Source organism: Emiliania huxleyi (assembly GCF_000372725.1).
Source record: "Emiliania huxleyi CCMP1516 unplaced genomic scaffold EMIHUscaffold_99, whole genome shotgun sequence".
Taxonomy (NCBI): Eukaryota; Haptophyta; order Isochrysidales; family Noelaerhabdaceae; genus Emiliania; species Emiliania huxleyi.
Window position 1 is genome coordinate 428,235 of NW_005194698.1, and position 11,767 is coordinate 440,001.

General features: G+C 66.6%; 2 protein-coding genes across 2 annotated transcripts; one reads left to right on the plus strand and one right to left on the minus strand.

Moving 5' to 3' along the window:
* Positions 1-1,007: 1,007 nt before the first annotated feature.
* EMIHUDRAFT_108157 (hypothetical protein) lies at positions 1,008-2,396 on the plus strand (the record flags this gene model as incomplete). The annotated part of the gene is made up of 1 exon (XM_005756158.1): positions 1,008-2,396. The coding sequence occupies one exon, from the start codon at positions 1,008-1,010 to the stop codon at positions 2,394-2,396; it is 1,389 nt and encodes a 462-aa protein (XP_005756215.1).
* A 3,931-nt stretch (positions 2,397-6,327) lies between these two features.
* EMIHUDRAFT_221965 (hypothetical protein) lies at positions 6,328-7,946 on the minus strand (the record flags this gene model as incomplete). Its single annotated transcript, XM_005756159.1, has 6 exons — positions 6,328-6,712; positions 6,795-6,946; positions 7,013-7,096; positions 7,203-7,253; positions 7,337-7,409; positions 7,537-7,946. The coding sequence occupies 6 exons, from the start codon at positions 7,944-7,946 to the stop codon at positions 6,328-6,330; spliced, it is 1,155 nt and encodes a 384-aa protein (XP_005756216.1).
* Positions 7,947-11,767: the final 3,821 nt, after the last annotated feature.

Consider the following 11,767-nt stretch of genomic DNA (forward strand, 5'->3'; position numbering starts at 1 on the left):
TCGCGAGCCTCATATGGTTGGAGGGGCTCGCGGAAGGCTTCGGCGCCGACTGCGGAACCGGTGGTTGCACCAGCGACCACCACGGTGGCGGGCGGGGCGGAGGTGGAGGTGCTCGGAGATGGAGCAATAACGGGGCAGGCGAGATGCTAGTGAGGGTGAGAGCAAGCGACATGAGGTCTCAGAATGGCCGGACGCGCGAGCTCCACTACATGGACCCGTCGGTGCTGCCGTCGCCCGAGGCCTACGAGCTGCTCGGCTGGCTCCTGGACGGATCCTACCAGGCGCTTCCACCGTCGTGGGAGCGCCGCCGCGGCGCTGCTGACACAGCGGAGCCCGGCGAGCCGACGAGCTAGCTCCCTCGTCACACACGCGCACGGACGCATGGAGATTCGCGCGCGTGCCACACACACACACACACACACACACACACACACACACACACACACACACACACACACCACTCCATACGCGAGCCCGCTCTCGCTCCGCCGCTCGTGCGCCCCGCGCGCATGTCGGCCTTCTCATGCCTCCGGCCTCCGAGCGCCCACCTCGGGCGCTCGGGCGGTTGGGGATGGCATATCGGTTCCCTGGGCGTTCACTAGCGCTCGCTTGTGGGTGAGAACGGCGTTCTCTGGGTAAGCTCAGCTGTGAACTTCCCAGTTGTTTGCTCTCCCTCCCTCCCTTACCCTGTTCATGACTTGCTAGCGGGACCTGAGTATTGTATAAGAATACTGTAAGGCATATCGGTTCCCTGGGCGTTCACTAGCGCTCGCTCGGCCTGAGCAGCGACGGGTGGACGGCAGCCCCTTGAGTCGAGGGCGGCGCGACCATTGCGCCAAAGACCAGCTAGCTGGCCCGTTCAGTACAGATACATAAAAGAAACACACACACACACACACACACACACACACACACACACACACACACACACACACACATCCGTGAGGGGAGATACGGGAGATTTTGTGGCAAGGCGAGGGCGGGAACTGCTACACGCGTGACAAGCGATGCTCATCCAGAAGGCACAGCCCGCCTCCGTCAAACTCATCCCGTCCGACAACGGGACCCGCTACAAGTGCGTCTACGACAGGGGCAGCAAGGACCCTACGCGGCGCTACGAGGTCACGGTCTCCCGCGGTTCCGTCCTGACTGTCATCGGCCGGTTTGCGACGCTGGAGGACGCCGCGATCTGCTACGCCCTCTCGCCCGAGGGGCAGAAACATGCGGCCAAGCTCGCCGAGGCGGAGGCGCTGCAGGAGGAGCAGAACATGACGAGCGCCGAGGCCCGAGCGACGGCCGCCAAGGAGGGGCTGGAGCTGCATACGAACGGCTCGGGCTCGGGCTTTGTGGGCGTCGTCCGAACGTCACAGACCTGCAAGCTGCCTTTCACGGCAAAGGTGAAGCGCGGGCGCAAGTACACGAGCCTCGGCTACTTCAGGTCGGCTGAGGCGGCCGCTCTCTGTTACGCCCGCTCGCCCGAGGGCCGGGCGGCGGCGGAGGCCAAGCGCGCCGAGGCGCAAGCGCCGCCTGCGCCTCCGCCGATGACAGCTCCTGATGCGCTGGCGGCGGCGGCGGCGGAGGGGCTGGTGCTGCCCACGTCCGGCTCCTCGGGCACGCGCTTCCAGGGCGTCTACTCCTCTGCGGGAACGCGAAGGCCGCTGCCCTTTTACGCCCAATATAGCCCCGACGGCTTCCGAACCAGCCTCGGCTGCTTCGCCACCGCCGAGGAGGCCGCCCTCTGCCGCGCGCGCGCGCTCGCGGCCCCGGCCGACGCCCCCGCCGCCGCCGCGGACGAGCTGGTCGCGACTTGCCCCATATGCATCGAGCCGATCGACGCCGGCTCTGAGCCGGTCGCCACCACCTGCCTGCACGTGTTTTGCCGCGGGTGCATCGCCGGCTGGCTCGAGCAGGCAGTCGAGGCAACCTGCCCGATGTGCCGCGAACCGCTCGAGGGCGCGTTGGGGCAGCTCACGGCCGTGCCGCTGCCGGCCGCCGCGGACACGAGCTCCGCCCCGCGCGGGGCGGGGCGGCGCACCGGCTGGACGCTCCTCGAGTGGCAGCAGATGCTCGTGGAGCAGGCCTCCGTCGAGGCCGAGCTCGCCGCGCGCGCCGAGGCCACCGCCCGCTCCGACGAGCAGCAGGCGGCGTTCGTGTACCGCAGCGGCGTCCCCCGGCCCGTCGACCTGGCACGGGCCGGGTACCGTCCGCTCTTCAGCGCACGGCGTGGCGGGCACATGGCCCGCGGCGAGGCGCACCCGCGGGCGGCGAGGCCCGTCCGCCCCGACCCGCCCGGCAACAACTTTGCCGAGGTCGAGGAAGCGCGGCGACGCCTCGACGCGCGGCGCCGCCTCGACGCTGACACTGCCAAGAAGCAGAAGAAGGGGGAGGGGCCGTAGACCGCCCAGCTCTCTCTCTCTCTCTCTCTCGCCCCCTCTCTCTCGGCGCGCCCCAGTCGCGCCCCCGTCTCTCTCTTTTGCGAGACGTGTGTGTGTGCCGAGGCTCTCTCTCGCTCTCGCCCCCTCTCTCTCGGCGCGCCCCAGTCGCGCCCCCCGTCTCTCGCTCTTTTGCGAGACGTGTGTGCTCCGAGGAGAGGCGCGGCGAGTGTTGGCCCCCGGTTACGTCAAGCCCGGTTGTAGCGTGTGGGCCGCGCTATCAAAGACACGTTAAACGAAGCAGTGCACCGAAAGTAGACGGTGGGTGAGTGGGCGCGTTGCGATCTCCTGTGGTGCAGCACGATGTGACACAGCCGACGCGCTCGCAGAGCGAGTGGTCCTGACAGCCCCGCCACCGTAGCCATCCCGGTTTCCCTCCGACGAGCCGAGTGGACGAGGCGTGGTCTTCTGGGCTCGTGGCTCGATGCGGGCACGGTTTTCTCTCCGCACGGTTGGGTTCGCCCCCTAGTTGCGGATCCCACACGCTCTGTACCGCCAAGCCGGCTCGCCTCCCCGCCCTGAGGCCGTCACCGGTCGCGGCGCGTCGAGCAGCGCACCAGTGCCCCGCGAGCAGCCCTGCTAAGCGGCGTGCGGGTTGCCGCCCGTCGGAGGCGTAGTCGTCGTCGATGCCGTGTCGCCCGCTGGAGGGCCGTCGATGGCGTGCGGTGGCGCGCCCTGCGAGTCGCCCCGCGAGTCCGCTGGCCTGCCCTGCGAGCCGGCGCGCGGGGCGAGAGTGGGACGTGCGGTGCGAGAGTGAAGCGCGCACAAAGCCGCCGCGGGGGAGCGAGGGTGGTCGTATGCGGCGAGGGTGTGCGACCGGGAACGAGTGGCGGTCATGAGTGGCGGCGCGCGCGGGGTTGGATCCTGGGAGCGGCGAGTGGCCGAGAGGGGAGCGCTGTTGGGGGAGGGCGGGTACTGTCGGACGGGAGACTGGACTGCTCTCCTGTTGTCTGTCCCTCTCGAACCAGGCCGCCCTCTACTGACGTGAGCCACTCGCGGGTGGGCGCGAGAGGCGGTGAGGGAGGGGCCGTGCGTGCAGGTGTGTTCATTCGGAGCGAGGGGATGCCGAGAGCTACGTCACTACTCGGGCTCGGGCCGCCGTCGAGTTGAGCCACCCCATCAGCGACGTTTGCTGCGCTGTGACCGCAGCCTCCCTCACCACTCTCACCGCCGCTATTGCTGCCGCGGCCTCCTTCTTCGCCGCCGCCTAGGCGGCCCTCACCGCGGGTCGCCGCGGCCCGCTCTGCGACCTTGGTCCGTTTCCTCTCCTCGCGCTCCATCTTGGAGATTGGCCCGCTTGGGCTCGACATTTGCTGCGCCGGGCGGCGGCGGCGGCACCTCGTCGCAGTGGCGGCTGTTTCGTACTTTGGAGAGAGAATCTCCGACCCACGTTTCCAGTAAGCTAAACGTACAGTACCTCAGGTACGTTCTTTGGCCGTTTCGCGGCCTACGATTAGATTTAGCTCGTCGTGGCAGACTGTGTTTCAATCGGCCGTCCAGCGGGCGTCCCTCCACAAGGACGGCCGAAGCTTCAAATCATCGAGGGGCGGCGGCCCTCCCGTACCACGGCGGAATTGAGAATGGGGTGGTTCGTGGTTGGTGAGCAGGCGGCTGGCCCTATGAGCTACGTCTTGGCCTGCACAAGCTTTTCCGGCAAACAAGAAGGAAAACAGAGGGTAGGTAGGTAGGTAGAAAGGTGAAGAACAGCCAGGCTCGGACTGGACACCAACGCGGTATGGGTGGACGCTAGACAGATGATGACGACACGCACGAGCGACACACAGACACAAACAGGCTCACAAGACACACAGCCAGCTGGCTGCCACACACCCTGAGTCGGCGTACACATAACTCAGCGCCACATCCTTCCTGTCGCCCCCCCCAGCACTCCACGGTGCCAAGGGCACAAACAAGGGCACAACTCAAACAACAGACAACAGGAAGTGACATGTGAGGCTAGAGCAGCATGCTCCACCTCTAGCAATCTCACCGGCCTGCTAGGCACGGACGAGACCGTATGTGGGGTCTAGTGAGGTGTCTATGGACGCTCTCCTCATGGGCTAGCTGCCTGCGGCTAGCCCTTCTCGCACTCACGGACAGTGACAATCAAATGGGTGAGTGTTTGCGAGCTGAGGCGCGTGTGCTAAATCTAGCTTCTAGGCCGCACGTCGTGGCACTATGACGGAGGTAGACGTGCGGCCGCAGAGGGTCCCCAGCACTTTGCGTTTCCGGAAATTTCCAGGGAAAACAGAGGATGTTTGGTGCTCCATTCTGGAAACTGGCGAGTTTACCTGAGTCTGAGAGCTGGTCTGGTGCAAAATCTGACGCAAAATTGAGGAAATCGGTGCAACAGGCAGTGCAACAGTGGTGGTGTATGTATCCTAAGAGCAACAGACTGTCTCGCGCCTAGCCTCTCTTCTACGCCCCTCGTGCCTCGCGGCGCCTCTGCTTCAAGGAGGGAAGATACGGCGCTCGCACGAGCTGTGGCACAGCGGAGCACAGCGGGCGGTACAAGTCCATCGAGTATGGTTCCCTATCTTCGCATGCTCGTTGTTGGTGATATCCGCGCGAGGTCATACGCCACAGGCCGTGCGGCCAGGACCCGAGTGTGATGTTCTCCCGTTTTTTTCTAAATGTGAACTCGGGGGCACGGGACGCGGCACAAACGGGGCACAAACGCCAGACTACAAACACGGGCAGGCACGTAGTGACGAGGCGACGGTGGCGTCCTCCGACGCCGCGGCGAGTCTGAGCTCGGTCGCAATGAATCTCATCCGCCGCCGCGAGCTGCAGCGCGACTGACATGCGCTGGGCCTGCAGCGACAGCCACGACCATCACACGTTTCACTCGAATTGCGGAGACCCAAAACATCACTTGGGATCATCCTCCGGCCAAATGGCTGCGCCGACGGCTGTATGATGGTCCCTCGGGTCCCTGCTGCTCTTGATCTCTACTTCGTACATCCTCCACCTCCTGCTGATCTCCGCAACCCAACGTCCTGCTCCCTCCCTCGACCCTCGTCTCGCCCCCTGGCGGGTTGTTCGTGCATATGGGCCAAAAGCGTCGAAAATGTCCCAAAAAGCGTTTGTTGCAGCTCCGCAGCCTGCGCGCGCTGCCGGAACGCACCGCTTGCTGGATCCCAGGGAGTGCGTGTATCCAACAGGAATGAGTAGGCTCGACGCCGCGCTCGCTGTGGGGCTGCAACAAACTCGCCGCCGAGCGTGCCACCGACGGCGTCCCGGCGGAGGTGATGGAGTTTGAGACCTGAGGCTGTGGAGGTGACGCCTGAGGTACCGGCCCGTGCAAAGCGACTCAGCCGGCGACCGCCACGGGCTCAGACGAGACTTGTCGACTCGTTCCGGCTCAGCTTCACCGTGGTCATCGGGCGTCTGTCGACGTCAGGACCACCCATACAGCTCGCGGGTTTGAGGTCGCAAGAGCCAAGATGGTGGCGTTTGGACATCCCAACCATCCCACAAGACAGCCTGTAGGTGATGGCGGGACGGCGCAGTGTTTGTGGCACTCGGCAGTAGGCACCCGCGGCACGGCCCCGCTGTCGGCTGCTCGGCTCTCGCGGGCTGCGGAACCGGCCCCAGAAGGGGACGGTCCGGGCGAGTGTGGCAGCTCCTGCGCTAGTATGGGCACCCTCTATCACAACACTACTGATCCTGGTCATTAGAGCTGCCAGGGATAGCGTCAGGAGCCGGTAGGAGTCAAACCCCCTCATATTTGAGACATCGTGGCCCATAACCGCTTAACCCATACGGCTCTATACTCCACGACTCAACCCCTGCGCGAAACGCGACCGTCTGCTCCCCGCGGCCTCCCATCAGGCGCATTACGCAACGCTTTCCTTTATTTTGTCAGTCTTCAAAAAGCACGGGCGGCCGTGCTTCAGACACCACTCGGTGACGGCCGGGGCGAGAGGTGGTCGAGCTGCGCGATGATGGTGTCGGCGAGGCCCTCGCCGGGCCGCAGGAAGGCGTCGCGCGAGATGGTCGCCTCGGCGGTGAAGGCCGGGAAGACGGCCGCGACGAAGTCGCGCATCGTGCGGACCTGGGCGAGGTCGGCGCCGAGCGCGTACGTCTTGACGAGCGCGCGCGTCAACTCCTCCTGCGTCAGCGACCCCGTCTTATCGTCGTCAAAGTGGTCGAACCACGCGTTCCTCTGCGTCCGCACGTCCGGCGGCGCCGCCTCGACGGGCTCGACGCGCATGTCGTCCGTCAGGTTGGCGCGGACCAGCGCGAGCAGGCCGGTCTCGGGGGCAAAGAACTCGTCCCTCGAGACATACCCGTCCCCTAGAAGAGACATGGGGTCCGCGTAAAAAAGAAAGACAGGGTGCTCGTCCGTCGAGACAATACCCGTCGCCGTTCGGGTCCACCTGTGGCCACGCGTCCTCCATCCGGGCCTCGAAGCGGTCGACGTCGAGAGGGAACTGCGAGAGCAGCACGTTGATCACCTCCTGCTTCGAGAGGTACCCGTCCCCCTTGACGTCGCAGGTGCGGAACCAGACCTGGCGACACTCCAACACTCAGAAAAAGAAAACAAGTCCGGGCCTTGTCGCGGTGCGGAAGCACACCTCGGGCTGACGCTCGAGCGACGGCAGCACGACTGCCTTGTCGAAGTCGCAGCGGCAGAGCGGGCAGCTCTTCGACGGAAGCTCCTGGGGAGAGATGGGGCGGGGTGAGGGGAGATCTGGGGCGGCATGAGGGGAAGCTCTTCGAAGGCAGCTCCTGCGCGCACTGGTAGTGCAGCAGGTGGCCACACACGCGCCGGCTCGACGCGTCCCAGAACACGGCGCACGGCTCCGCGCACAGGTCCTACGGGGCGTGTCTCGGGCATGTCCTGGACGTGTCCTGGGCGTGCCTCGCACGGCTCAGCAGCAGAGCTCCTCAAAACACACCGCGCATTCGGCGAGCTGTCGGGTCACGCCGTCGCTACCCGTCCGCGGCCGCAGCCCGAAGGACGAGTTGCTCCTAGTAGCAGCCAGCACCCCTTCAAACGTACTCAATGAGAGCGCGCCCGCAGCCCGAAGATGGGTTGCTCCTCCTCGCGACATGCGGCGGCGAGGCCGGCGGCGGCGGCGGCGGCGGTTGTTGAGACGGCTCGGCGAGGCGGGCGCTCTCGGCGAGCGCCTGAGCGAGCTCGCGCTCCTCCCGCTCCTCGTCGGTCTCGCGCGAGAAGGGAGGCGGAGGCGGCTGCTGCCGCTGCGCTGGCGTGGCGGTGACGGGCAGGCCCATCGGCACGCTCCCTCCTGGTGGCGTCGGGACCGCGACAGGGAGGCCGCCAGGCACGGCCGCCTGGCCTCCTCCGCCGCCCGAGGAGCGCGGTGCGGGCGTGGCGTACGCGTGGTCCCACATGGCCGGCGCTGCCGCCGGGACGCGAACATGGAAGACACCACCCTCGGCCACGCCAGGAGGGATGCGCGCGCGGAACTGGCGGCCGCTCGGGTCCTGCACGATGACCTGAGAGCCGACTGGCGATCCAGACGGCCGCGTCACGCGGAGCATCATCGCGCAACAAACGCCAGCGCGCTCAGGGTGTCGACCGGCAAGCACACGCCTCGACTCACTGGTGTGTTCATGGGGGGCATAACATATGATGTATCTTATTCGGACCCCCCCCTTCGCGCTTCTCGTTTTTCGTGCCAAACCAGCGCGATCTCGGCGGGGCGTCAGCGCCTCTCGGAGGGGCATCATGCGCTCCCGGGGCCGCCCGACGGCGCGGGCGGCTCTTGCCGATGGACCCAGCCGAGGTGCCCGACCAGTCGGAGTGGCGCTGACGCGCCGCGCGCGACCACCAGCCAGCTTTCCGGCCGGGCCGAGAACGGTGCCTCGAGAATGTAGACACTCCAAACAGTTGCCGAGTTTTTTCCCTCTTTTTGAGCGCCGCTGCTGCACACCCAGCCCACCAGTGATACGAGACGCACCAGATTCACCCCGTCGCGAGCTTGACCGCGACCCCGATGACCGCCCACAGGTGGCTGATCGCGGCGCCACTCATCGCTGCTTTCGCGCGCCTGGCTCTCAGAGGGCCCCTGCGGCTCTCTCTCGTCGCGTGACCGCCGCCGACATCATCTGCTCGGTCGTGCCCGCCAGCGCGGAGCTGCGCCACGTCGAATTGTTCGGCGGCTCCTCCCTCCATCTTCGTCGCCGTCGTTGCTGTCTTCGGGGTGTCCGTATCCGTCCCCGCCGCCGCCTCCTTGTAGGAGTTTGAAGCGAAGTCGGTCTAGAAATCGTTCTGTCGCGATTCGGTTCCATTTGGCTCGTCTGGGTGTGCGTCGGCTGCCCTGGCTGCTCTGGCTCTCCTCGCTCTCGCCCCCCTGACTCTGCTGGCTGTACTGACTCTGGCGCCCTCCGCCTCTTCCTCCGTTGCCACGTCGGGAAGCTCGAAGAACGCATCGTCGATAAATGCCATCTAGTCGTCCGCCGAGGCGCTCTTGTCTCTCTCGTCGTCCCCCTCGTCGTCGCACGTCTCGCTCCCTTGCGGCTCGCTCTCCATCGAGTTCGCCGTCCCGTCTTCGGGCGCCGGATTGTGGACGGCCTTGTCGTGCTCGGCCGTGTTCCACGGCTCGACCCCAGCTCCCTGCGCCTCGCGCACCGCGTCGAGGGTCCGCTGTGACACTTGCCTCTCGCGCCCGTGCCGAAACCGCAGTAGACTGAGGTGCCCGATCTGGTATGCCTTTGTGCCTTTGAGGGCTCGCGGGCCTCTCGGCACCCCCTTGTCGGCCCTCGGCTTGCGTGGTTTCGGGGCGTCTCCTCGTTGCTGCCCCTCTCTACGCCGCTCGTCTCGTGCGCCGATGAGCTCTCGCGCCATGGCTGCGAGACTGTCCCCGTGGCACAGCCTCCCCTCTCGACACGAGGGCGAGCATCCGAGCCGCACCACCTTGGCGTTGCCGTGGCCGTTCAGCGCTGCCCGCATCGCCGCGACGGCGTCGTTCCCCGTCCTAGCTTCGTCGGAGCGTCGAGGGGCGATCTCTTGCGAGAAGGGCCGCCCGTTGGCCTGTCTGATGAGCGCTGGCATGGATCTAATGTCCCGCACGGCCGAGGCGGGAACGGTGCGCAGCCGGAGCCACGTGTCGAAGGCCTCGCATACCTGGTCGCGCAGCGCCTCGTCGGTGCCTCTCTTCCCCATGGGGAATGGGTTGCCGAGCCCGGTGCCTCTCATGATGTTGACTGGCAAGGGGCGCGGGACTGTGTCCGCTCCCGTGTCGCGCGTCTCCGCTCGTCGGCTTCCAGCGACGACCATGACGGCGGCGAGGGCGGCATTGGCGGGGGCGGTGGTGGCGAGGGTGGCGGCGGCGAGGGTGGCGGCGGCGGGAGTGGTGGCGAGGGCGGCGGTGACAGGGGCGACGGAGGCGAGGTCGTCGGCAAGGGGAGCGGCGATGGCGAGGGCGGCGGTGGCGAGGGCGGCGGCGGCGGGGGTGGTGGCGGCGAGGGCGGGGGCGGCGAGGGCGGGGGCGGCGGGGGCGATATGGCGGCGAGGGCGGCGGCGGCGAGGGCGGCGGTGGTGAGGGTGGCGGCAGCGAGGGCGGTGGCGAGGGTGGCGGTGGCGAGGGTGGTGATGGTGACGGCCGCGAGGGCGGCGGCGGCGAGGGTGGCGGCGGCGAGGGTCGTGGGCGACGCCGTCGCAGCCATGGCGCGCTCTCAAAACCGCAAAAGCAACCCGAGCCAGACCCCCCGCTGTCCGAGCTACCCTCGTGCTTCCTGCCAACCGAACAGGGAGAGCCGGCGCCCAGCGGGTTGAAACCAATGAGCTCGACGTTCGCGAAGGTGCGGCTGTCGCAAGAGAGGGCCGCGAAGCTTGAGAGAGAGGAGGGCGTGACGGATCATGAGATGAGACTTGAGAGATCGTGCTCGCCCATTATCGGAGCTTCATGAGATGTCGGAGCGTGAGATATCGGAGGTCTGAGATGTCGGAAGGTACATCGTGTATTCTCAGCCTGTAATGTCGGCGCAGTGGATGGACAATGCGGAACCGGAAGTCGATTAACATAATAAAGTGCGGCTACCGACCGAGCGCGCGTGACCCGGCCGACGTCGGTCGTCTCCCTCGTCACTGCACCCTCCCGCCTGCGCCTCCTCTGCCTGCGCCTCCTTCTGCCTGCGCCTCCTCTGCCAGCACCTTGGCTCTTGGCACCTTGGCTGTGAGCACCTCCGCTAAGTGGAGGTCTGCTCGAGATATGCCGGTTGACGAACAGGCGGAGCCCCACCGGCGCCCCGGACGACTACTCCGTCAACGGCACGGGGATGCAGTGCGCGACACAGCCGGTATGGAGAAGGCGCTTCCAGCGCAGGGAGGGGGGCGCCCTTCTCTGCACACCACATGCTAGGGGAGGGGGGGGTCCCGACCCCCCCAGCGCCTTCACCACATGCTAGGGGGCGGGGTCCCGACCCCCCCAGCGCCTTCACCAGCGCCTTGTGGGTGTGGTCGGCGACTAGCGGCTCCGGGCACCGCGGCGGCGAGGGTGGTGATGGTGGCGGCCGCGAGGGCGGTGGCGGCGGGGGTGGTGAGGGCGGTGGCGAGGGTGGCGACGGTGGGGGCGGCGGTGGCGAGGGTGGTGATGGTGGCGGCGGCGGGGGCGGCGGCGGCAAACCCCGCAAAGTGACCCGTTTTTACCCATCCACGCCCGTGCGCGCGTATCTTAGCTAAGGTACGCGGCCACACGCGCTGGCGCGCACGGCAACCGGGACTTACACGCGCGACACGAGGGACTGCGTACTGCGGCTCCAGAGTAGATGGATCTGACCTCGGGGCCGATGTGACCAAGCGCTGGTAGCGTGGTTTGACCTCACACCCATGGTCTCACAGTGTGCCGGCAGTCGCTGAGTAGTGTCGCTCACACAAGCCGCAGCACAAGTGACTGAGGGCCAGTGAGGGCGAGCCCATCGCTGTCAAAGCTGTGGCAGCCGCACAGTAGGCTGTATCAACTGTGCAGAGTGTGTGAGCAGCAGAGGAGCTGCTCTCCAGGCTTCTGTCGCAAAGAGCTGCATGCCACCGAAGGCGCTGTCGAGGTTCGCCGAGCGCGGCGCAGATTGGAGGACACCGTCACCGACGAGTGCGTTGTGGTATTCACTCCGGACAAAGACGGCGGCACGCACACGAGCTGCGGCCGTGCCGCCGTCATAGTGGCGAGGCGCGGGACCGTCTGTGGCGAAGTGGGTCGCGTCCTCCGATTTCCGTCACAGCATCCACGCCCTTTATGCTGGAATCGGATCCTGCGAATGTCAAGGAGGCAGAGCGACGATTGCGCGAGCGGGCGAAACGTGCGCACGCGGACGAAGTGGTGAGACGGTTGCCGCACCGATAGGGTACAGGCTGTAGATGCTCTATA